We start from the raw sequence: 26,798 nt of genomic DNA on the forward strand, positions 1-26,798 counted from the left end.
GCCGCCTGCCTGACCTCTTGTACAGCTCTAATTCAAAGCAGCCCATTGGCAACACATCCCAACACGCGCTTATCACCTCCCTGGGAGACTCTAAACCCTCTTCTGCCTCCACCAAGGGAGCTGGAGGGCAGAGGATGAAAACAAGCAAGAGAAGGCAATTGGTCACGCTCTTCGTTCCCATCAAAGCAGGGAGTAAAGCCAAACGCTGCGGATGCAGCCCCAGAAATGGAGTTCCCACAGGGGTGCCAGGAATCAACCCCTTGATTCAATACACAGCCCTCAGGGATGCTTGCTCAACGTTAACTCGTGGTGCTTTAGGGAGGAGAAAAAAACAACCAAAACACCACACAGCCCCCCTCTCCCCATATGCCCAAGCGCGTGTCCCCCCCACAGACACTCATTTACACAGAGGAAAGGTTCTTGCAGGCACTTACACCCACCCTACGTGAGCTACTCGACGCTTACTCACAGCCAGCTCTCACGTACACGGGCGTAACGTGCTAACTCTCACCCTCCACGATGCCAAGTCTCTCGTGGCACACGCACCCACAGTCACACGTGGCCACAGTCACACGGACACATTCACACTCCATTAAAAGCAGCTGAGAGTGACATTTGCTGTGCCTGGCTGGAGCGTGGTACGTGGGATGCACATACCTCTGCCATCGGCTGTTATTCCGATGCCGCTGCTGCAGAGTGCCTGGAATTCAGCTGTGGAGAAAGCACAACAGAGCCATGAGCTTTTTCTAGACACTTCACACGCAGTGCCATTAAATCTGGGTAATGTTGGATTTGTTGTTTGTTTGTTCAAATGGCATCTGTGGGCTTCCAAGCAGTGTCTGGTGATACTTATGCAACGTGGATTGTAGAGCTGATCCACGCAGTTAGTAATCCAGCACTGTGAGAATCCTTGCAGTGAGATCAGCACCAGATTTGTGGATCCAACCTAAATATGTTGACTGCATGGTGTCCCTTTCCCCCTGCCTACAGCTTTCTCATGTCACTGCCAAGCTGCCATCTCAGGAACCTGCCAAGAACATCTCTAAGCACCTTCCTGGCTTTTTGCAAACTCAGATGGAAGAGGAGCTCACCAGAGTTTTTGGCTGGACAGGGTTGGCAGGGCTCTCCAAAGCCATGGTCTGGGTTAGCACAGCAGCACTCTGACTTGGTGACTGCTCCTGGAAAGGGACGAGCACACGTGCCCTTCTTAATGCCACCATAACAGGTGCTGCGCATGTGGGTGTCCACACAGACTCGTCCGTCCACCCCGATGGCCAGGCCCCCGAGGCACTCGCAGCGGAAGGAGCCCTCGGTTTTAATCCCCCAGCCGTTCATACAGATCCCGGGCGTCTCGCACTCGTCGATGTCTGAAAGAGGAACCACAAACTGGCTGTTACCAACCCGCAGGCAGCAGGACACACAGACAGGGGCTGTGGGCTATTTTTCATAGAATCCCAGACTGGTTTGGGTTGAAAGGGACCTTAAAGCTCATCCAGTCCCAACCCCCCTGCCAGCAGCAGGGACACCTTCCACTAGACCAGGTTGCTCAAAGCCTCATCCAGCCTGGCCTTCAACACTTCCAGGGAGGAGCAGCCACAGTTTCTCTGGCCAACCTGTTCCAGTGTCTCACCACCCTCACAGTGAAGAACTTCTTCCTAATATCTCATCTAAACCTCCCCTCTTCCAGTTTAAAGCCATTTTTCAGGGAGACTTGGAGACTAAGAGGGAACCAGAGGAGCAGTTTAGAACATCACATCCCTGGCACGCTCTGCTGCCTCTCCCTGATGGCTCAAGGGAAGGAACAGGGATCTGGGCTTCTCCAGTCTCCTGAGACCCAGCCCCTTCTCAGAGTAGCAGGGTCTGGTCTCTGCACTGTTAACGGGGAAGTGACCCAGAGAATTCACCCTGTGTCACAGCAGCACATCCAAGAAATGCTATGTTCTGCTCCTCCTCCTCCTTTCTCCACTCTGCCTTCACATCCTAACCTTCCTGGCTTTGGAAGGTGGCACACAAACCATTATGGAATGTGCTGTAGAGGCTGGGAAAGCTGTTGAGATGACCACTGCCAGCTCACATTGGCCATACAGAGCCTCACAGCCCTGCTTAACCTCCTTCAGAAAGAGGATTTAAGCTCCAACTTGTGCTCAAGTAGTGGAGGTGCAAGAACATTTTGAGTTGTGCCCATTCTGCTGTGAGGGGGTAACTTCTGGTGGCAGAGCAGGAGATGCCTGGCAAGAGCCTTGGTTTTTCTCAGCTCCCCTTGGCCTCAGATACATCACAAGTCCCCAGGTACGTGGATGGTGGGTTGGGAAAAGGGCAGAGACCAAGTCTGGGGACCTACGCACCGACACAGTACCGCCCGTTGGGAGCCAGCACAAAGCCAGGCTTGCAGATACATTTGAAGCTGCCGTCCTCATTGATACACATCCCGTTGAGGCACATGTTGGTCGTGGCACATTCATCATGATCTGAGGAAGACAAATAGAAAACATGAGCTGAGCCTGATAGCTGCAGCACAACTTTCCTGTGCTCAAAACTTCTCTGTCCCCATCTCATAGTGAAATTGCTCCTCATGGCAGTGGGTGCTGATCCTCAAGGAGGAGTTCCCACTGCTTCTCCTGGTGAGACCTGTCCTGCTGCATCCCTGCTGCTCTCAGTACCCTGGTCAGCCAGCACAGCTCTCAGTAGGACTCTGACACTGGCTGCTGGAAAATATTCTGCTTCCAGACCCAGCTCATGCTCCTGGACCCCAAAACCTGCAGGAGCACTCACTCTTATAATAAAACACCTTCCTTTTTCAGTCCTCTCATTTTAAGATGCACTCTGCCCTAGAGATGGAGGGAGCACAGCACAGATTAAAGTAACCAAGCAATCCCTGGGGAGGAGATAGTCTCAGCTCAGTCCCAACCTCCCCAAGGTGCATCAGGAAATAACTTACCAACACAGTTCTTGCCATCAGGGGTGATTTCAAAGCCAGCGTTGCAGATACACTGGAAGCTGCCATCAGTGTTAACGCAGCGGCCGTTCCTACACATAACCCCATTCATGATGCACTCATCAATATCTGGTGGGGAAATAAACATAAGAAAGTAGCAGCAGGTGGAGTAAGAAGCAGTTCCAGGTTCATACTCTCCATGAAAAAAACAGGGAAGTGCTCTCAGACACTCAGAGCGTGGCCCTGCTCCAGGATCACATTCTTCTCCTCTGTACAAACTACGGGAGATGGAAGAGACGTGGAAAAAGCTTTCTGCATGCCCTGGAAAGAATCATAGAATCATAGAATGGTTTGGGTTGGAAGGGACCTTAAAGCCCATCCAGTTTCAACCCCCCTGCCAGCAGCAGGGACACCTTCCACTAGATCAGGTTGCTCAAAGCCTCATCTAACCTGGCCTTAAACACTTCCAGGGAGGAGCAGCCACAACTTCCTTGGGCAACCTGTTCCAGTGTCTCACCACCCTCACAGTGAAGAAAAGAGCATGACATTTGTGAAGTTAGAGCTCTGCAATCTCAGATCCTCCGTGATGTCTTCATCAACTTCCTGCCCCAGGATCCCCTTTTGTAACTGAAATTGTCCTAGGGCTGTTCAATTCTATCATAGACAGCAAAAGCCCTCAGACCAACAGCCACGGACTGAGATCTGCCACAGAGATGTGGTCCCAGTGCCTCAGCAAAATGAATCCCAGCACAGAAGTTGGGGTATAACACAACTAGAGTACAGCAGGAGGTGAAATACTGTGCTGCACATCAAGAATGTCCACTTGCTGTAGGAGACAGAGCACTGAACACTTCTGAGTACAGATGAAAGAAGAAAGGAAGAGGAGTATCTCAGGTAGAGGGGTTACTGACCCTCTGTCAAGAGCTGGGGAAGACAGGATGAGCTATTTTATGAACAAATTACAGAAAACCCAATAGTCTGGCCCCAGCAGCAATGGATGATCCAGACACTTTGTAGTAGACTTCACCTAATGTGGAGAAGTTAGCTCAAGAGCAGCCTGGCAGAAAAAGGTCTGAATGACAAATGAAATGGGGCTGCCCTGCACAGAAGGAAACCTCCTGTTGGGCTCTATCAACAGAAGAGCTGTGTGTAAGCCACATGGGACAGTTCCTTGTCCTGACAGCTAAAGAGGTCACAGCTGAAAAATGACATCCAATTTTGGCACCACACATTAGAAAAGATAAAGGCAAAATGGAGGAAGTTGAGAAGATAAAAACAAGGACAATGAGAAGCTTAGAAACATTATCAAGGAGAGGAGATTGAGAGACTTGCATTTGTTTAGTCTAGAAGGGAGATGACAAGTTGCAGTTTCCCCAACATGTAAAAAAGAACTGTTGTAAAGGAGACAGAGATGAACTAATTTTCACAGCCAGAATCAGAACCACAAAAAGAATTCAGTTTCAAAGATTTAGTTTGGAAATTAGGAAAACCTTTGACATTGTCAATCAGTTGGGGGGACCTTTGGGAATTCTTTCATCAGAAGCCACTCGACAGAAAAATAAAAATTAAAATTAAAAACAATCAAAGGTTGGGGACTGACAGGGAGATCTGCCTTTGCTTCTTGTTCACATGGGACATCACCTTCCCATCATTCTTTTCGAACAGTCCCTCACCCAGAGCACCATCTTGCTGCAAGACACTGACAGAACAACTTTGGTAGAAATCACAATCCCTACATTGGTACAAACATTCCTCAAAATCCTATCTTTTATCAAAGCAAAATTGTCATCTTTATAGAGTCCTGCTCTTGAAAAGGACTCTAAATTCCTTGCTTGCTGCTAGCCAATTTTAAGGTAAATAAGGGTAGAGGAAACTTCTTCTCCTAGACAGATTTCAGGACACTGCTGGCAACTCAACCAAGTTGTTCTGAAATCCCATCACACGCCTGGCTGGGAGGTCGGATGGTGCTGGGGACTTCTCACTCCACTTCCCCTTCACAACCATTTTCCTTTGCCACACAGGTCTCTGATAGCCCTGCTGACACTCTTGCAGCCCAGTGTGTTCTCTCAAAAAAGAGAGATGGAAACCACGTACCAATGCACGCCTGCTTTGTGGGGGTGCTCTGGAAGCCTTCGTGGCACTTGCAGTGGTAGGAGCCAGGTGTGTTCACGCAGTCACCGTGCACGCAGGGGCTGCTGGAGCACTCATCCACATCTGCAAGAAGGAAAAACTAAACCTGTGAGTCACCACAATGCAGGGAATGCACAGCAAGAGACCAGGACAGGCCACAAAGGCCTCCTGTGAGCTTCTGAGCTCGTCCTGTCATAGAATCATAGAATGGTTTGGGCTGGAAGGGACCTTAAAGCCCATCCAGTCCCAGCCCCCCTGCCAGCAGCAGGGACACCTTCCACTAGACCAGGTTGCTCAAAGCCTCATCCAACCTGGCCTTCAACACTTCCAGGGAGGAGCAGCCACAGCTTCTCTGGCCAACCTGGGACAGTGTCTCACCACCCTCACACCAAAGAATTCCTTCCTAATATTTCATCTAAACCTCCCCTCTGCCAGTTTAAACCCATTTTCCCTTGTTCTGTCATTAACTGCCCTTATGAAAAGTTTATCCCCAGCTTTCTTGTAGACCCCCTTCTATCATGCTGCTTCGTTACCTGACACAAGCCCTCTATCTCCATCCTCCTGTGGGGAGCTCTGACTGGGATGGGGGCTGTTGGGTCAGCAGCTCGAGGTGCTGGTAGGAGCAGGCATGGGGCACAGTTGGAGCTGAGCCGTGCAGGGGTCAAGCAGAACCTACTCACCAATGCACTCTCCACGCACGTCCTGCTTGTACCCCATGTTGCACTCGCAGCGGTAGCTGGACGGGGTGGGGATGCAGCGGCCGTTCAGACAGAGGTTAGTGAAATGTTTGCAGATGTCAATGGTTTGATTTAGAGTGGCAGTTCCTGGAAAGCACAGAGACAACATCAGGGAGAGGATAACAGCTCCTGGGATTGTCCCCAAGAAGCAGGGTGGGTAAATCCAAACACCGTGAGGGATCAGTGATGTTTCTGGGCACTGAACAACCATGGGGCTGCAGACCCAAACTCAGCTGCCTCAGAAATCTCTGCAGGGTGCTGCAGTACCTGCCATGCCCTGACCCTACTGACATGCCCCAGGTAGCACAGGCTCTCAGCAGCAAGGTGGGAATCCATATTTATTGACACCCAAAACATTTTCACAGGCTTCAGCCCTTAGCAAGGAGCTCCATGGGGATGCACAGGAGAGGGGTGTCCAAAGTGGTGAGAAAAAACAGTTTTGGTTTGGTGGAGGCAAAGAGTGAGGTGGTGACGTGAAAGCTTCATTTCTATTTGGTAATTAGAAAGATATTCTGCACTGGAGCCAGTCTCAGCTCCCCTGTTCTGCCAGCAGACGCTGTTTGATCTGCTGCTGGGCTCAGCATCCTGCACAGCATTAGTGTCACATCCCATCACTCCCCCCGTGTCAAAATAAACCTTGGAGCTGGCTAAGAACAGGGGTGCTTTGCTCATGTGTGCATGGCTCGGAGAAGAGGGTAGACACACTGCCTGTGTTCTGGGACAAGCAGCCAAATTGGGTCAGCACAGTAAGAAAATAATTTGAATTACCAATGCTTGAACTTCCTGGGCCCATTCCAGGCAGACCTGGGATCCCGCCTTGTCCATTTGCCCCATTTGGTCCAATGCCTCCAGGTCCGTTGAGTCCCGGCCCAACACCATTGGGCCCAAATCCAGGAATTCCTGGAAAGTTCCCAGGGAACCCTGGCATGACTGGGAGTCCTTCGATGCAAAGCCTGCGGTACTCATCTGAAACAAAACAGCTGCCTTAGTGCTTTTCCAAGAGTTCCTCAATCTCCCTCCTGCCTCTGCCAGAGCGTGGAGAACAGAGGGAAGGAGACAACTGTCAGGGAGCAAAGAGGTTGGGTGCTGATGGGGACAGGGAAGATGGGTGAGGAGGGTTTAACACCCTCCACTCCAGAGCAGATGATGAGGCACAGCTTGCCAGCGTGTTTGGCAACAGCTTCTTGGGGTGCGTGGGACATTTGGCACCATGGGGTTCCTTCGTGAAGGGAAGGACAGGATACAGGAGGGTGCCAGACACTGTAAAACTCTGTCCTGCTCAGAGCTGGTGATGAAAAAGAAGCAGAGAGATAAATCTACTTTGCTGTGCCTCCTCAGGACCTCCTGCTGCCTTGGCCCCAAGGTTCAACGATGGTGGCAGCCAAAGAGAGCTGAAGGGGTAGGAGGAAAGGGATAAACTCTTGCCTTGGATGAACTAATCTGGCTCAACTTTAGATGAGACCGAGGCAGGAGAGCCAGCATCCCTACGTGACCTTTCTCTGGGTCTTATGTTGATGATTCTCCACATCAAGCCTGGGGTAGCACTAGGGCCACCAGAGCCACGAGTTGGCCCAGCAGCAGGTGGAGGTGCTTTGTGTTGTACTTACCAGACCCTCGGACAGGGCACATCTCTGGAGTCTGACCAATGGCCCAGCAACGCCCCGAGTCACAGCAGCACTGCATCTTGGTGTACTGGCCAGGGAGGTCCCCGGCACAGCGACCCCCGATCAGAGCAGAGAAACACGTCCCAATCCGCTGGTCTGCAGAAACGGAGAGGAGGAGACAAATTCACAACATGTCATAGAATCATAGAATCCCAGACTGGTTTGGGTTGGAAGGGACCTTAAAGCTCATCCAGTCCCAACCCCCCTGCCAGCAGCAGGGACACCTTCCACTAGACCAGGTTGCTCAAAGCCTCATCCAACCTGGCCGAGAACACTTCCAGGGAGGAGCAGCCACAACTTCTCTGGCCAACCTGTTCCAGTGTCTGACCACCCTCACAGTGAAAAACTTCTTCCTAATATCTAATCTAAACTTGCCCTCTGTCAGCTTAAATCCATTTCCTCAGTCAGGTCCTGACTGCCTGTTCCCACTGGCATCTCTTCTGGCTGTCCAGTGTCACTATCTGACCTCCTGTGCTGCCTCATCCACCCAGATCATGAGGCTCTACAGCATCTCCATCTGGAGCACAACAAGGCTGTAGGGCCAGGCCTGATACCCCAGTGTTAGAGCTCACATTCCCATTTAGGCTCCTAAATATTCCAAGCAGTCTGACCTAGAGCAAGAACAGGTAGTAGGTGGGCAATCCCTCTCCATTGGATTCTCCTTTCTTGCCCTGCTGGAAGGACAAGCTGACCCAGCAAATTCTGACTGAATTCACTGAGCAGAAAACAGATGAGATCCCCCACCTCATCCCACGTTTCCTCACCTTCCCAAAGAAATGGGATAATTTAAGGTGTCTCTCTCCTCTCACTAGAGTTTCTGCACTGACAAGAGATGTCAGGGACAGGTTCTCCCACTGACCCAACACATCAGCTGGGAGAGGGCTCAGGCTGAGGGAAGGTGGTCTGCAGGAGACCACTGCAAACGTTGACACTTCCACTACTGGACAGCCTGATCCATATCCCCTCCATGAGGACAGATAAACTGTTCTGGATTAAAGACATTGTTCAATAAAATTGCATTCTAGGGCTGAGATCTCCATTCTTCAAGTTCCTTCTCTGATGTTAGTGTCTAACCTGCCTATCTGGATTACATTTGTGACCAAGGGTTGTCCATCAGTCCCAATATAGCAGTACAACATGCCCTTAAACTTGGCCACGGGGAGTGGCAGTGTCTTCTCCTCTCTTGGCCTGTTGGACCCAGTATGACTGATTTTCCTCTAACTTCTGCCACTAAAAACACTTCCCTCTGATAAAAACAATCCAGTGCTGCCTGCTACTGTTTTGAGGGTTCCCAGAGAGTGAGTGGGCATTCCCCAGCCCTTCCTGCTCTAGGCTGAAGCTTGGGATGCAACAGTCCTTTCCCTTGTTCTCAATTGTTGTAGGACAGAGCTGGCAGACCAAGGTGGCCAGTTACATCCTACAGCACTTTGATCAGGCTGGGGATCCAGGTACAACCCTTCCAGTGTTAGTCAGTGATCCCTGATGCTGTCCTAAGCAAGGACCTGTCCACAGCCACCACTGTCCAGTGTGGTCCTGCACATCTCAGACCCTGCAAAGACCTGACTCTCCTTCCCAGAACTAATTTAATGGCAACTCTTCCAGGTCTCAGCCTTCCCATGAGGAAGCATCCCCTGCCAGGTCCCAGTGGTCCCAGCACCTCTCGCTACACAAACGGAGCTGTTCCCAATTCCACATCCCTCCAGCCCAATCACTCCCAGTCCCAGTAGATGCTTGTTTCAGGTCATGGGTTATTTCCCACAGCCTGGACTGAGCTGGGAGGAGAACGAGCCCTGGATGATGGTCAAAGTCCGCGCGCCTGGCCAAAGCCACAGACACCAAACCTGGCACTGGTGTTTGGTGTGTGTGGCTTCTGGACAAGGCCCAGGAGACTGAAGGTCTTTCACACGTCTAGCAGGCTCCATCTGGCACCAAGTCCTGTAGGAAAACCTGAAATCTTCTCCTCATTCATCTCCCGTCCTTGTTTCTCAAGTAAATTAATGAGGGGGAAAGTCTAGTCTGATTTGTCATCTGTGCCTCTAAACTGACATTAGCCAGCAGGCTGACATTTTCCTGAAATATAATTGAAATTAATTGCATGGAGCTGTTTGATCTGTGGGCTGTGGTTACATTTCTTCTCTAATCACAGCTGAGTGACTTGCAGAGGACAGTGACCCCATTTAAAGCCAAGGGTGACTAAACCAGCAGGTCTTTTCTCAGATACATCCTTTCCACCATTCTGCAGCACCGAGTTCAGCATCAACTATTCCCTTTTACGAACCTTTCTCCGCCAAAGAGACTCTCAGAAAGACAGACTAGGAGAAGGGAAACCTGAGTGAGGGGATTGAATGCAACACTGGATTAGCTCCTAATCCTAACGAAGGGAAGTACAAGCCACATGAGTGTTTGGCTCATCCCAAACCCTTGATCTCTGGCAAGTGGCAAGAGCAATGCCCACGTCTTTTCAGGTTTCAGCAGCTTCTGGAGTGTAGAAGAGGGCCATGTCTCCACAGCACATTGACAGGTTGATGTTACACAGCATCAGCACGGAGCTCACTCATACTCCAGAGAGAAGCTTCTCCCTCCAGGGCAGGATAGTGGGGTCATTTGGAAAAGTTGCACCTCAAACCATCGATGGGAATGTAATTAAGTGAAGGCTTAGGGCTGAGCTTCAATGAACTTCTAGATTTGAGGGTGATAGTTTGGAATAAACCCTTTGGGCATTAGAGAGGACAGATCCCACCCAGCTCCTGTTCTTCTGTGGGATGCTTCTTGTCCCAAAAGCTGGGATACGCAGTGACAGCCAGGCAGTGAATGGGCAAGGAGCGACTGGGAGAACGCAGCCTCCTTCCCCACGGTCAGACGTGTGCTGACAAGTTTGACAAGGCAGGGAGGTCACAGCAGTTTGTGTAACGGAGGGAATGGTCCAGCCCTTATTCATCTGGACAAACGTTTATTAAGTTCAGCTGTCTTTGCTGCAGTTTGTAATAATCTCTCTCAGAAATGAAGGTCAGAACTAATTGAAAACTCATCTGGAGCTGCCTTGGGCAGAGAGAGGGGTGGATGGAAAGAACAGCGGGTCCCTGAAGTCCCTCTGTGACCTCCTGCAGGACCACCCACACGCTGGAGGTACGAGCACAAAGCCGTGGTGGTTTTGTTCTGCCTTCCCCTGCAGCTGTTAAGGGAACAGGTTTGCACAATAACCTCAGTAAATCAGATAAAGCTGCAGGCAAGAAAGGAGGTAAAATTCCACATGAGATTAGGCAGCACACAGAGGTGGGGGACAGAGCCACAGCTCTCTCAGAGTTCTCACATCCAGAGATGATTTAGAAGGTCCTGCCAGGAGCTGTAGAGCAGGAGATTGAGTCTGACCTGCTTATGATAGTGGGACAGGAGTGACTCCAAGCTGGATCTTCCTGCTGGGGTCTGGCAGAGCCTGCACCCATCCAACTGGGCCATGATGCCCTACTGTGTGTGTCCTGATGTCCAGGAGAAGCCTCACACCAGGAGCTGCACCCTCTGAGTAATTATCCAGCATGGCTAATCTCTATCTTCCCTTTCAATGCAGACATCCTTTCTGTGGTCTGCACGAGGTGTCTGCGATCTGCTGTGCACCTGTAAGGGATTGTGCAGTTTTCATCGTGATGAAAACCTGGTTTGTTTCATTGGTGGTGGGGTAGAAACAGGGAGAGATGGAGGAATGGAAAGTGCTGGTACTGCTTCCCAAGAGAGGACTTTAAAGGGTGAGTATTTCTCTCACTTTGTGTCTGTCACGTCCAGAAACTGAGAAGCTCAAGTGACCAAACCCAAACAAACTAGTGGTTGCACAAGGCAGTTGGCTCTGACTACAAAGGACCTGAGGGCTGTTAGCTCAGAAGGGAGCTGCAACACAGCAGCAAGTAGCCAAAGGTCTCCCACCCAAGATGTCCAGTGGTGCTTGGTTTGCAAAAAAAGAAGGGTGCAAAAGGAGCCTCACACTGCGGTGAGGACACTCAGTCTAGCCCAACTGATGCCATTGTATGTTCTCTGTTTCTGGAAAACTGACCAATTTCATTCTTGGTGGGGTAATATTAAGCTAAATGGTGGTGTCATTGAAAAGTCATGCCAGGATGAAGGCACAAAGCATCCCTCTGGGCACAGCTCCCACCAAACTGCAATACCCACGGCACACCTTGGCCACCAGTGCTCCTGCTGTCTCGCTGCAGTGCAAACAGAGAAGCTCTGGGTGTTATTGCAGGACAGTTTCAATGCTGGCAAGTGCTATAATAAATTGACTCCCTCCCTGGCTGTTCACCAGTGGTGGTTTTAACTCCCTCTCTGGCTGCTCACTGTGGTGGTTTTAACTCGGCCAGCAGCCAGGACATTCACTCTTCTCCAAATTCAACTCTCAGTTCAACTGTTAGAAGGTGGAGGTATAAATCCATCCCTGAAATGATCTGATAAAAAATGATTCTCTGTAGGGGGAAATGCTTTACAGTCCAGGTCCCTGCACATGGTCACACTGAATCCCAGAAGCTACAAAGCCTTTCTCCAGCCCCTGGTCCCTGCTGATGTCTAGGCAGAGCTCTACTCAGCAGCATCCCCAGCTCCCTCGATGACTTGGGAGCTCTTGGGGTGCTCTACTCAGGGTCCCTCTCCAGCTCCTTATCAATCTATTTTGAGCCTATGACCCCCACACACCACTTCCCTCTGGTCATTTCTTGTCCTCATAAATATTATCTCCTCATATTTTCTTTTTTTCTCCTGCTCTTTTCTTTCCTGGATAATGAGCAAAGTGAGCAAAAAGGGTTCTCCAGGCAGGTGAGGTCCTCAGTAACACGCTCACAACCTTCTCTGAACTCAGGACTTTGCAACAATAAGCAAGATCTGGCCCTACCTGGAACTTGAGGCAATAAATCTGCTAATGTTGCCTGAGGAGAGATAGAACCCAAATGTCTCGGAGCTTTGCTGCACTATCAGGGAAAAAGAGCAAAGAAAGCAATGTGCAGGAGTGCTGACTTGCAATGAACAAGGGAACACCATGTGCCTGTCTGGAAATGTATCTGAAAGGCCATTTTTCTCATTTGAAAATTATTCTTCTAAGCTGTTCTTGAAAAACAAGCCAATTGCACCAAAAAAAGGGAAAAAAAAAAAATTAAAAAAAGCTCAGAGCCTGCTGGAGCAGATCATTCTGCTGCCTGCAAAACACTGAGCCTGTCTTTTACAAGCATAAATGAATGAAACTGTTATGAACATGTGTGGAACTGGATTCTCTGTGTCAAGCACAGGTGGTTGAATCATTCAATAAATGTTCGTTTCAAACGATGACGGACTTTCTCCAGCTACGCTGCTGTTTGCATTTTCCTGAGGAAAGCAGTGAAAGCACCTAATGAGATTTGGGATCAGCTCAAGCTCAGTGTCTTGCTGTTTCAGCTGCAAAAACTACAGGAGATTATTCAAATGCAATAAAAAAGGTGTTTACTTTACTAAAAAGGGAGGGGAAAAGGATGGGAATATATCAAGGCTGCCACCATAAAGTCACCACATACCCAGCGCTGGTGCCTCATGATATATGAGACACCATGATCATTTCCAGTCTAAACATCTGAGAGGTGGCAGTGTGACAATCCCTTCTGCTCTCTCCTGAAGCTGTTTGTGCTTTAAGGGTGGCCACATTATTTATTAATTCTCAATTTTTGCAAACTCTTTATTTGATCGATTTCACAGGATGTAAATTGTGGGCTTAAACGAGCATAAACTCTCAAAACGAGCACTAAAAACTCCCCCTCAAATGACAGAAGCAAAGAGTTTGCAAAATATGGATCCCAGGGCAACAACACCCCAGTGGTAACTCTGCATTTTGCCAGAAAAAATATTGTCTGTCCCAAAATGTGACAGCACACGAGCAGTGTATATTAGCTCAGGGAAATGACTAGAGCATGATGTATTGAGTTCAGCTGCAGTCATAGTCCACTGCAGCTAACTAAGCTTTGGACTATTTTTAAATGTAGGCTTTCTAATTTTATTTAGTTTTCATTTCTTGAAGCACTTGGTTTCAAGGAAAGTAGGGAAATGTCTGGATGACTCATCCGACAGCCGTCAAACCCCTGCAGGCTTATGGCAGACTCTGGGAAAAAGAATTTCATTCTCACTAAAAATCTATCAGATTCCTAAACAAGGTGACTCCTACTTTACAACAGTTTTCTTTCCAGAACTAGAATATGCTTCATTTTTACTCCAGGTTCTGTGGATATAAAAATATTTGGAAATGATTTTAATTTTTTTTTCTGTATTAATTTCCAGGAAATTAATTGACAGAAAATGAATTGAAATTTTTTGGAATTTCAGGTACATTGAAATGGTCATTGAAAATGTACCTGACATTTTCCATAGCACTAACAATGATCTTTGCTTTTTCTGTTACAGTTCCTCATTAGGAATCCTCACACCCTTGTCTTTCTGAAGGAGAATGATCTTCCTAATCAGCGAGACAAACCCTGGGATTCATTTTAACTAAAGTAAGTGCCCCTGCTGAGAGCAAGTAAACAGAGAGCTGAGCTATTTATCACAGAAACTGTTGTCTGTTACAAAGAGAAACGAACCATCAAATATTTACAAGGCCTGGAAAGGAATTTTGATCTGTTAAACATGCAAGATTCACTCCAGGCTCTGTAGTCTGGAGGCAGGACTGGGGAAAGAGCTTGCCTGGCCTCAGGCCAGTTCTGGGAAGCTTTGAAAAACCTGGAGCCAAGCTGAGAGAGGGATGAACAGGTACCTCAGAGCTGGTGGAGCAGCAGACACCAGCCCCACCAAGCTCTTTGTGCAAGATGAGGGATGGGCACTATAAGAGTGTGATTTCCATATGAGCCTGGGAGTCATTTTGTTGTCAGAAATCAGATCTTGTGGGAGGAAGGTGAGCTGCAAGGGAAGAGCTCAAGCAACAGCCTCTTAAACCTGCAGGTTCAGGATGGGTGCAGGGATAGGTGTCTGCAGCACCCTGTGCTGTGCTTGGGGAGCACCTCTTTGTCTCCACTGGCTACAGAGGGGATCTGGACCAGCAGCTCAATGCAAAGCAACTCATTTCTGAAAGGTTGAGTTCAGTGAGATGAAGCCAACCGAGTCCACAGCCCTGTTGATAATTAGCTTGGGGTAGGAGGGATTTATGAGCCGTTACCTGTGGTCTAAGCAGGAAGGAGGAGGAGATGATAAAAGTCAAAGTTTATTTGCACTGGTTGTGCAAACACTTGGAGAAAAGCTTCCCCCCACATCACCTCTGCAAAGCAAGCGGATGAATGTGCAGTTGTGGGATGTTCCTCATCACTGGGTCCCTCTCTGCTCCTGGACAAGGGGTGATGGTTTTAAACTAAAAAAGGGGAGATTTAGACTAGATAGAAGGAACAAATTTTTTATGATGAAGGTGGTGAAACCCTGGCATAGGTTGCTCAGAGAGGTGGTAGAAGCCCCAACCCTGGAGACATTCAAGATCAGGCTGGACGGGGCTCTGAGCAACCTGATCTGGTTGAAGATGTCCCTGCTCACTGCAGGGGGATTGGACTAAAGGAGCTTTAAGATCCTTTCCAACCCAAACCATTTGATGATTCTATGATCTTACCAATGCAGCGTGATCCATCAGGGCTGGTCATGAAACCGCGTGGACAGGTGCACACGTAGCTGCCTGCTGTATTAGTGCACTCGCCGCCATCACACACGCCAGAGATCGCGCCGCACTCGTCCACATCTAGAAAAGAAGAAACCAACAGTGATTACATTTCCCGGTAACACATCTCCTCTCCTATGTGCAGTGTGGATCCAGAACCAGAGCTGGGATCACAGAAGACAGCAGCTGGTGTTAATTATGGGTTGTCATGGGATGCTTGAGAACAGAAGTGGCCTCCTAGCAGTGGATCAATATGGAAAACAAGATTCCCCTTGTAGAGGGTGATACAGAGGGGTTCATGGAGTCCTCTGCTTGTCTCTGCTGACAGTGAAGGTGTTGGGTAGGCTGATCTAAAATGTTGAGCTTCCTGGAGTACAAAGGAAGCCTCAGGACGGAAATACATCTGTGCAGGTGCATGTCTGGCTGGACAACAGGTCCCTCCACGTGACTTGGAAGCCTCTCTGAAAGCAGAGATGGAACATCAGAGACAACATCAAGTTTTTAAAAAGCACTGGGCTCGTGATTATTCACTGAACTCCTCCATACAGGAGGGATTTGGTTCAGTTTTAAGTACGTTCAGGCATTTAAATCCAGGTGAAAAGGCCTCTGTACTATCAGTTAGGCAAGGGGGTCTGGACACATCACTATGGGTTCAGCTCCTCAATCAGCATTTCTATTTTACTGTCTGATTTGCATAACAATGCCATGAGGATGCCAGAGTTTGAAGTATTTATCTCCTCACAGGGAAGATTAGTGAGGTAGAGATGCACAGTGAAGTCCTTAGAGATATCACACCTAATTATCCACAACAATCAAAGAAACTCCATCCATGTTAGCTTCTCCAGCAGCCCACTGCCACGTGTGTGACAATCTAACAGACCAGTGAGGTGCATCCCTCTGGACTTAAGAGCATGGAGAATAAGGACATTACAACAAAGTTTTATCAAGGTGCAACAGCTGGACTCAAGCATCAGAGGAACCAGGAGGCAGCCCCAGTGCCCAGAGACATGGTAATAATTGCAAAAAGGTTACAAAAGTACTAAAATTCAGAAACAATCACCCCAGTCACGTAGCTTCTGTCATTTGAACTTAAGATGAGCTCCACAAACACCTGTCTAGTGAGGAGGTATGGCAGAGCCTCACCACAAGCTGAATGTGGAGACCAGCCCCATTGCCAAGGTCCTGGATGCCTGAGTTTGGATCCTGAAACAGAACATCTCTATTTGAAATCTTGCTCAGAGTTTTTTAATCCATGCTGGAAGAATTGAGCTGAAAAAAAATGAGACACTCTAGGGTTTGCTTAAGAACTGTAGAGTTCTCCAAACTTTCCAGGACATTTATATTATAACTTTGAGAAAATTCTTGAGTTAATTATTTCTTTGGTTTCTTTTTTTTTTACACTGAGTATTTAAAGAGCTTCATATCCTTGTGAAAGTTTTGGTTCACAGATGGAAAACCACACACAGAAAGCCTGAAAGCTGCAGCTTGAAAAAAAGACAAACTGCAACAGAAAAGGGTGAAGACAGAGCAGAAAATTCAATGAACATCTATACAGATGATACAGAGAGAGAGACAGCCTGTAACTTCTGTCTGCAGATGTCACCTGGGACCTGAAATTTGGAAAATCAAAGGGAACAGAGTGACAAATCAGCAATTTTGAAAAGGGCAATCTGTTTTCAACAGTTTTTGACCAAAATGTCAATATAATTAAATATATTGGGGGGCCCAGCTATGCTTGGGCACTTGACTCTAAGGACTCGTCTGGGAACAGGGTTGTAGATTTTTCTCTGTTGCCAACTGAAATCTGTTTCAGAAGCTGAGGTGAAATTAGATCCAACCTCTAATGAATGACCACCAACCACCTAAAGCAGTTGGTTGGTGGTCACAGTCCAGGTGGTGGTAAAAGGCAGAAGGAATATTTGCCCAATAGTTTTTACAGTCTTGGCAATTGACAAAATAAATTATTCCTGCTAAGCAACTTTATTTATTGTGTTTTAAATCTATCGCGGTGTTGTGAATGGAGAAAGGGATTTTTTATATGCAATTCAGATGCTGCCTGGGGCTGGCAGGAAAGTAATGAAAAGGAACTGGTCAAAGTCTGCTCCTTCGAGGGGATTTTTCTGATGTGAACAGCAAAACAGCCTTGCACAGCCTGATGGCATTAGCATGTGTGAGGTTAGAGCTGCTGCAGGGCAAAGACTTAAAAAAATAAAGCAGAGTAGCAAAGACCTCTCACCTGGGAGTGGGAATGGAGGACACCTTTGGAAGAGCTCATCTAGCAGATTTCAGTGATGAAAGCAACATAGACACATGGGAAAGCGTTACCTGAACCCATCAGGGCAAGGGAGGGACAAGAAGATGATTGTGCTGGGAGCCAGAAGATCTGGCTGTGATGATGGATGTGAGCCTCAGTGACAGATCTGAGAAAGGGGTAAGAAATTTCTGTAAGAAGTGGGTGTGGGCTACCCAGAGGGGTGGTGAGCTGTGTCCTGTCCAGTGTGAAACAGAGAAAATTTGGGGAGTTAGGAAGGAAATGTCAGACTGCAATCTCACAGTGCCATGCAGTGGCTAGTGATGCTAGTGCAGCTCTCAGTGAGCAGAAGTTGGTAGGTGATGTTACCTCTTAATCAGGATTATCCCTGGGTGCCACAGCTCTTACAAGAGGACAATGAAACAGAGAGGTTCACAGTATAAGGGGATGATTCAAGGCCTGGAAAAACCTTTCTGACACGAAGGGACCAGCAGGACTCAATGACATTTATCCAAGAACCTGTGAGGATGTGACGGGATCATAGAAAAGAGATGAATAGAGATGACTTTGAGAGCGCAGTGCTCTGCAGCCTCAAAAAGAGAAGATGAAAACTGAAGCTGAGGCATTATAAATTCAGGTTGGAATGAAGCAGACATTTACATCAATGCTAAATAATTTTTAGCCTGCGTACCCAGGGACAGGGCTAGTTCTCCAAGGCTTAGGATGGATTCAACTCACCTAACAATGTCCCTAGCACAGGCACAAATCCAAGGGAGGACAAAGGGGTGTGAAATCTGGCTGCATAGAGGTTCCTCTCAAGGAGTAAGTGTTGTCTTCAGTCCTCCAGAAACATCCTTACAAACTGCATCCTTCTCTCTAAAATTAGAGAGGCTGCCAGGATCCTTCTGCCACTGTGTCCCAAGCACTGTGACTCCACCACACCAGCCTTTGGCTGCAGGGTGGAATAGCCATGGACATCTGATGATGACAGTTAATTCATATCACCACAAAGTCCCCACTTTGTTCTGAGGGAGAAAAGGTGTGAGAGGGTCAACACTGTTAGACCTTTAGAGGAAAAGGCTTCAGAAATGATCTGGACAGTGGTGCATGTTGAGTTGATGTGTTAGATGTTTACGGAGCAGGCGTCTCCATCTGAGTTTTTCCTAGATGCCATTTCCACTCAGCAGAAAGAGATAATCTCCTCCAGGCAGTAATTCATCACATCTGAACAGAAATGTCTAAACAGAGCAGAAGAGTTGTGCCCTAACAGTGATGATTTTTCCCTGCAAAGTGAGACACAGTGAAATTCATCCCACTCGGCTCAGTGACACAGACAGACAATGTACGTGTTTCAGTAAGAGGAGCCCAGCTGCCTTTTGAAGTGAGGTGTGTGGTATGGACAGAGACCCCCCATGGGTGCTTCATGTGGGCAAAGAAATAACCTTCACTAAAAAAAAACTCTTTCCTCCTTGCTCACACAACCTGTTACAAGGACAAATATCTTCTGTTTTATTTTGGCTGCAACTCTGAGTCCTGAGGAAGCAAGTGAAACCTTGGGTTTAACACGCAAAAAACTAAGCCCAAGTGCACAGGGCAGGTTATACACTCCTATATCAAGAGCAGAAGATGCAGTCCTGTTTGGCTTCTTAGGAACTCTGAAATTATGCTTTCAGCTAGCCAAAGATTTCAGCTGCCTTTTGCAAGCAGCAGAGATACCACCTCTGTCCTCGCAGTGCTCCTGTAGCTCTTCAATGCTCAGAGCCACCCCAACACAGACACAACTCCAAACCTGGAAAAGCAGCAATGCAAATCCACAGAAAACACTTCCCCCACCTGGGCCCCTGCAGCAAAAAGAGATTTTATCACTACAGCCTGCCCTGTCATTTAATTACAGGCCTGTGTTTGGTTACAATTTGCAGAACACTGGAAGGGAAAGAGCTTTATGAAGCAAAGGTTGGTTGTCCTGTTAGAAATAAGAGCTTAAAACTTCTGCATAGGTCTCCTGAATTTGGTTGTATCAGAGGTCTGGAGGCCAGCTGATCTTATTAGATCAATACTTATGACATAGCATCAGTCCATCCAAGAGAAAGCCCTACGTGTTTGTGGGGGCAGCAGCTACATTCCATTCTTAAGGAAAACCAGAGTTAATTCAAAAGGTTAAATCAAACTGTGACATTTTTTTCTCCTTGAAAATCCTAGCTCAGATGAGAGCAGCGTTAGCAACCCAAGAAGCAGGGGAAAAAAAAAAACCCAGAGTTTCTCAAGCCTAACTCACACATCCTGTACTTTGAGAAACTGAGCTCTGGGCTTTGTTGTTGTTTCAGTTCTTCCCCACCACATTTGCCTTCTTTATTTTCTCTTCGTAAAGTGTCTCATAGTTTTGATTCATTCTGAGCTGAAGCCTGTGGAGAGCTTGACACGGTGGGATGAATATGTACACCTCTCATTAACACCCAGCTGCCAGCTCTGGGTAGGGAATTCTTCCAACTCCAACCTGGCTACTTCATGACTTTTCCAACTCTCTGTTAAAAATTAAAGCAATATTCTGTGTGCTCTGCTCTTCAGACAATGGCAGAATTCAATGTAAACGTTGATTTTGGATCTGGTCTCCAACTCGCTGGGTTGGAGTTGGCCTGATCACTAAGGCTGAAAATGCTGGAAGCCAAAGGCTACAGAGCTTCAGAAAGAGAGTTGCAGTCTGCAAAGCCCATCCAACACGGGTGCCCACAGACATGTTGAAACCCCAACTTTTCCATCTGCTAAAAAAAACAGGACTTGATGGAGAAAACATCTCTGTGTCACGTAGAAGAGGTCATGCCTCATCAGCCCTCTCTCGTGCAGCGCACAGGACTCTCAGACCTTCCCTTCCCGAAAGCACAAAGAAACCACAGAGGAGAGTAATGGAACCCTCCAAACCACACCAAATCCATGGAAATGAGCTTTTAACGGATCCAAACAATGAGCTCTTCTGTAGACATTTTGTAAGAAAATTGAAAACATGCTAATAAAATGGCTATCGTGTTCCCTTGGTGAGGAAAATGGGCCAACCTACCCACTCTGCTCATGGAAAATGCAGGAAAGCTCCCTCCAATTCAGAGATGATGATGATGAGATTCAACAGAGTAAAAAACAGAGCCTCATCTTCATTAGAAAATTGTGAATTTAGTGCGGTGGTGACAAAAGACTAGTCCCTGGAGACATAAGTAGCATCTAATATGTCACCCTAGAAAAGCTCAATAGAAAGGGGTAAGTAAAAAGAGGGGAGATTTGTGATTAAAGGATTTGTTCTCCTTTGGCAGAATCTGTCTCCTAGAGATGCCAAAGTCCATCAAGAAGGATCTACCCTGGATGGATTTGAACAGAGCTTGTTGCACAAAGCACACAGTGCCCTCCATCTCCTTGCCTGGTGTTTCTTCATGCACTTTTTTTGTATCTTGTATGTCATCATCCTGGAACAATTTTGGATGTGAGACACTTATTCCTTTCGGGGCACTGGAAAGCATCCTGGGTGAGGTCCTGGCATTACGTACTTCACCGATAACAGAGCTGGCTTAGCATTTTATTATGCAGTAGAGGAAGGGCTATTAAGAAAAAAAAAGTTAAATTATTGGCAGAGAACCACGTAAATTATGGAAGGAAAAAAAACTTTATTCCATCAGTGATTCCACTCTTAAGAACATGCCATGGAATTGTTCCCTTAAGCATAATTTTTATGGTTGCTTCCAGGATAAGTTAAAAATCTCACTCTGTGTAACGACCCCCCCACTTCTCTACAATTTATTGATAAAGGTCTTTGCAGCAGGGGAATGTGTCTGATTTCAGCTTTGATGTTTCCTTTCTGCATTTTGCACTATTAGTGCTTTCTTGTGTCCTCTTCAACAATTCTTTTCTTCCAGCAGCGTTAAGAAGTCAGCTGGGTATAAAACAGCCCTTCTCTCCGTGCCCACACACTTCTTGTTCCCTTACAAACCTCAACAGATCCTCCTCTTGTCCACTTTCCCCACAAGCCAAGCATTGTACCAGTCAATGTAGCCATCAGCTGACAACATCTGCCCTCCTTGCTCATCTTTTCATACCAACACAACAGAAATGCAATCCTTTGGCACTTGCAAAGCTGGCCTTGCCTCCAGTGTTGGTTTAGAGAGCAACCTTCCCCTTCCCCACCACTCAGTCCACCCACCCACCACTGCTGCTTTTCACAAACTTCTTATATCTTTCAGAAAGTGAACAGGCAACATTCTGTGCTAGAAATTTCTCATTATATGTTACATAGCCCCAAGCTCAGGAACTCCCTCAGAATACAATGAACAAAGGCATAAAATCAGCCACTATTTGATAGTGTTACATTCATTAGAGATGAGCTGCAGAAATACCTCTGGCACTGAGCAACCCTGAACTTGGAGGATATTTAGGTTCAAATCCAAACTTGATGTCATGTGTACGCTTTCACGTTTTGCAGATAGAAAAAGGACATCATTTTCCTGCTGGGGTCGAACGAAATTCATCCAGCATACCCAGCTGCAGCCCCCTCACATAGTCCATCAGGTCCTGAGCTGGCCTCTGTTATCAGCGTAGAAGATCTCACATAGGAAAAGCATCTTTATTCTTCAGGGATTGAGGGACTGAAAACGGAGCCTCCATTCCAGGTGCCATTTGTGTTAAGAGATAAGTATCACTATGGGAAAGGAACAACATTATCTCTACTCCTGCCTATTCCCACCAATAAACAGCCCAAAGAAGATTAGTGGTACATGCTGCTGTGTTAATGAGGGAGACATCATTAATCAGCAGCCACAGTGACACGGGGCTCTGACCTTTGGCTAAAACACAATCCCATCTGCTGACTTCACTCCCCAGGAGGAATCTTCTGAGCATAAAATACAAGCTCCTGGGAACTAGGGAAGAATTTAACACAGACATGTAATCTAGTTTTAATATTTCCTGGATGCTAGGCTTGGATGAGGAATCTGAAAACAAGAGGAAACCATCTCCTCTTCCTAAAGCAAGATGGTTTCAGTGCAAGCTGAGAAATCACTCCTTTCACCAGCTATAAAGTTAGCACAAACTCAACAAGGGAACTCCTACAGCTTTGAGATTTTAGGCTTAGAGCACACATGGATAAAGAAAATATCCTCTTATGCTTGTGGTCGTTATTTTGATTAAAACCCTTGGCTCAGTGAGGTGGTTACTCGGATCGATACAGCTACTTTGGCAGTACAGACAATTTCAGCAAGTGAGGAATTCGGGGCTCTATCAGCTGTACCAAACAGTTCACTCCTGATGTATCAAAGCACACTCAAACTCCAAGAAAGGGCCCAGATCTTCCTGTGTTTATAAAGTGTTACCATCAGATGATCCCCTTACAAGATGCTGGTGCTCTCTTCCCCTGTTCACATAGTTTCAGTGACTCACATGAGGTACAGGGGTGCAGTGATCAGCCAGACAAAGGTATCCTCTTCACCTTCCAACTGCCTGGTGGGGACATGCTGGTGATTCATGTCTGGGAAACAAACCCTCAAAACCAGTCACAACCCTGGCAGTTTAGAGCATCCCTCATGTTGAATTCATAGAATCATAGACTGGTTTGGGTTGGAAGGGACCTTAAAGATCATCCAGTCCCAACCCCCCTGCCATCAGCATTCTCACAGAAGGTCTGTAAATCATACTACAGGAAAGCATCCTCTTTTGGTGGTCTCCTTAGCAATTGAGGTAAGATAAGTGATGGAACAGACACTGGAGATGGCTCTTTTTATGGCCATCCAGGAAGGAGAGCGAAAGGAAGCTGTTTACAGCCGCATCATGCTGCTTTTGCAGGCGCTCTGGGAAGTGGGGACCCACGCAGAGGCCCCTTGCATCTGGATGACAGATTCAGACAATGGATTGTTTTTAATCTTGGTATATAGGAGATTCCAGCTAAACTGATTTCATATGTGCTTTGCCTGGTCCCCAGCCAGCACGGGTGAGGCAGACCAAGGCAAGGACAATTTTTTGTGTCCTGAGGTTAAGCCCATGGTTCTACTGCAGTCCAGCCTTCACCCACGGGCCAGCCAAACTGCACAGGACATCACTGGGTATGGGGAACTGGTTCTTCACCCGAGATGCATGTGAAAAGGCTGGTTTGGATTCTACCAGTTCCAAGTCCTTAGATGCTGGAGCACTGCAAGAAACCCTTCTGTTAAAATTTTAGAAAGTGTCCTGGCATCCTGCCAAGGAAGATCCACAGACACAGATGTCTTCTCAACATAAAAGAACGTCTGCCCCCCACTAAAAGGATTAACCTCTCTAACTGGTGTCTCAGTTTGGAGACAGTCTCAGTTTGGAGTTATTTCTGAAGGGCTGAACCCAGGTCACACAGCTTGCACTGAACACAGACTATTAGAATTATCCTAGCAAGGAAAATGTCTGGATTGCAGGAGGGTGGGGGTATGGGAACAGTCACCTGGAAGCAGTGATCCTCCCTTCCCCGAGAGCTGACTGTTGGGAGAAACCCAACGGGACAATATATGCTGTCAAACCCACGGTGCTGTGGGGGTGGGTTGCTGGGATGCTGATCACTTTAAGTGCTCTCTCTCTGTGTAACTTTACCACCTGAAAGCAAATTCCAGGTTAAACATCTGGAGTCTAGTACCATTCATCATCTCTTGTCTTGGTTACAACAGAGCCTTGGAGAGGAATGAAAGGGAAGTGGAGTTCCTGAAGGCCAGCTAGGTGGGACACAGTCATACCAGCACAACGAACACGTTTTATCCCTAAAATGGCAAACACAGGCCAGCAGGGTTTCATTAGGGTATGTGGGAAAGAGCTTTAACAACCAAGGCAGGAAAAGTTTAATGTTGTTTTCCTTTTCATTTGCCAGATGTTTAGAAAATACAACAAATGTTTATTCCTCTACTTCTGAGAGGTGCAGCCTGGCTGGCAAGGTATGAGTCTGGCCTGTGAGAACTGCTGGAAAACGCTTGGGGAAAGTGTGTCATCCTGATAGAGATCTGCACACCTCTTGGAGAGGAGATGCTGAGACTAAACCTTAAAGAACTGGAGCCAGACTCTCATGAAGAGGGCTCAGATTGATGGCACCGCAAATGTTTGACATACTGACTGCACCTCATCCTCCCTGTGCCCCACAGAAGTGTGTGCCTGTCCTGGTTTTGCTAGGATAGAGTTAATTTTCTTCTTAGTAGTTAGAACAGCTGTGTTTTAGTTTCAGTGTAAGACTTGTTATGAGAAGAACGTTATGCTGACCAAGACATTGGCTCTTACTGCCTAGGTGAGTCCTGAATTTAACTAAGGAATACAGTGGACCAACTTATCCTCAGACCAAGAGCAAAGAGCAGCTCCAGGGGCTTCCAGAACCAGGCAGAGTTCTCCTTTAACTACCACAACTGAGTCTAACATTGTTAAATGTTCATACTCCAAATGAAACTAGTCCTCTGGTCTGAGGATCAGGTATTTGGTCATTTCTAAGCAACTCCTGGAAAATATTTCCCTTGAAATTGAAGAGATCTCTTCACCATCTTACCAGACCCTGCTGAGGCCACTGGCTCAAAGGAGAGATGCTCACAGGCGTGCTCCTGACTGGCATTTCATGTCTCTAATTCCAAATTTTCATTTCTGCCTGCTCTGTACTCAAGGTTCAGGTTCTGACCAACACATCAGTTTGAAATAAAATCACCAAGGCAGTGAAGCAACACTGCATTTACTTGCTCCATACCCTCATCTCATGGCATCCCATCTTCTGCAGTGCACTGAGAGCCATGATGTTATTTCTGGTTGTCTTACTCCATCACCATCCCAGCTCATCAGACCCCACCTGCTTTGCCTTCTTTCCAGTTATTCTACTGAACCAGAGGCAACAAGTTGCAAGCTGCAAAAAGATCAGTATCAAGTGGATATAAGGAAAATATTTCTCGTTGTGACAGTGGTGCCACCCTGGGAGAAGAGCCCCCAAAGAAAAAGCTTTGAGTTTTCAAAACTGAATCAAACTGAGCAACATGAGCAACCTGATCTGGCTTTGAAGCCAGTCCCAATTTCAACAGGAGGTTGGACTAAAGTCCTCCAAAAACCCCTTCTGTTCAATGAGTCCGTGTTGCCATTAAAATATCTTTCAGAAAACACCTACTTGAAATAAAAAAAACCCTCTTTCTAGCTTAAGAGAAGATCTGGCAGGCTCTCTTCCTCATTTCCCTGCCTTGGACTGTGGGAAGCAGCTAAACAGATCATGAATTCATACTGCAGAACATTTCCTAACACACCTCGATGCTTGCAGAACTCCCTCTTATTTGGAAGCTAGGACCAAGGCTGGCATGGGAGTTCTTTCACATCTCTACTCTGCCAGCCTTGGAGATGCCCAGTGAGCAGAGAAATTCTCAAGTTTTGAAATGCCCTTGTGCTCTCAGAATATATCTGGGAGCCCAGTGCTGAGCAATCTGGTGAAGTTGTGTAGAAGTTTGCAGTCTTACCTTCACATCTGTGGCTGGTCTCACTCTGCTTGTGTCCCGCAGGGCATTTGCACTCGTAAGAACCCACTGTGTTGATGCAGTTACCACCTTGACAGAGGCCAGGAATGGCTTGACATTCATCCACATCTACAGGAAGAAGAACAAAGCCATTAGGAAGTGAAGCCATTGCAACAGATGAATGTTCAACCCCAGCATGGTGGGAGTCCTAGACATTGAACACAACCTCTAAGCATGTGATTTACATACACTGTAATTGCCTGTGTGACCTTGAAGGAGTTGTGGCTTCTGTTTTGAACCAGTAACACAGCTTGCAGAGCGCTAGTTAGTCACCTGATACAAGTGCTGATCATGTCCCAGTGCTGGGACAGAAACTACAACAGCAGCAGCATCACAGAATGAGGGTATCTGGAAAGCTAAATGGGTAACTTAGTTCAGAGCGTGAAGAAACATTAGTCTGATCCATTACATCTCGTGGGATGGAGGATGTCACCTGAGAACCACAGCATGGCCAGAACATTCACTTGAGCTAAGATGATTTTATATCATCCCATGGGAGACCCAACGTCCACAGTGATGCTCTGTGACATACAATGATGGATTCAGTACAGTTTACATGGACAACTCTTCTCTCTCTTAGGGCTCCTCTCATCTAGAGTCATTCATCACTTGCCCTCTCAGTGCATATCAGGATGGATAAAGGAACATCCTCTCAGAGGAATTTACCTTGGCAAGCTCCAGTACGAATGTTTGGAATGAAACCTCGGCGGCAGGGGTGAGGTTGGGCAGGGCACATCTCACATGGGTGACCCCAGGCCCGTCCAATGGTGGCACAACACATGGTCTTGGTGCAGACGATCCCACTGAGTTGACCCTGGCACATCTGGTTATTTACTTGGCTAAAACAGGGACCAGTACGATAGTCTGAGCGTGAACAAAAATATCCACAGGTTAGATCAAGACACAAAGTTTTCTGTCTAACACACAGAGTCCCT

General features: G+C 47.2%; 1 protein-coding gene across 1 annotated transcript in view; it reads right to left on the minus strand.

Moving 5' to 3' along the window:
• The window catches only part of LOC104528630 (fibrillin-2-like), a gene marked incomplete at its 3' end in the record, with an annotated part of 108,565 nt that overhangs the window by 37,094 nt on the left and 44,673 nt on the right, over positions 1-26,798 (minus strand). Inside the window, 11 exon segments of the mRNA XM_010172688.2 lie at positions 658-711; positions 1,092-1,367; positions 2,346-2,468; positions 2,939-3,064; positions 5,030-5,149; positions 5,746-5,889; positions 6,571-6,768; positions 7,410-7,562; positions 15,055-15,180; positions 25,807-25,932; positions 26,530-26,727. Coding sequence (XP_010170990.2) covers positions 658-711; positions 1,092-1,367; positions 2,346-2,468; positions 2,939-3,064; positions 5,030-5,149; positions 5,746-5,889; positions 6,571-6,768; positions 7,410-7,562; positions 15,055-15,180; positions 25,807-25,932; positions 26,530-26,727 — 1,644 coding nt within the window.

The sequence above is a fragment of the Antrostomus carolinensis genome, unplaced genomic scaffold (assembly GCF_000700745.2).
Source record: "Antrostomus carolinensis isolate BGI_N321 unplaced genomic scaffold, ASM70074v2 scaffold5527, whole genome shotgun sequence".
Classification (NCBI taxonomy): domain Eukaryota; kingdom Metazoa; phylum Chordata; class Aves; order Caprimulgiformes; family Caprimulgidae; genus Antrostomus; species Antrostomus carolinensis.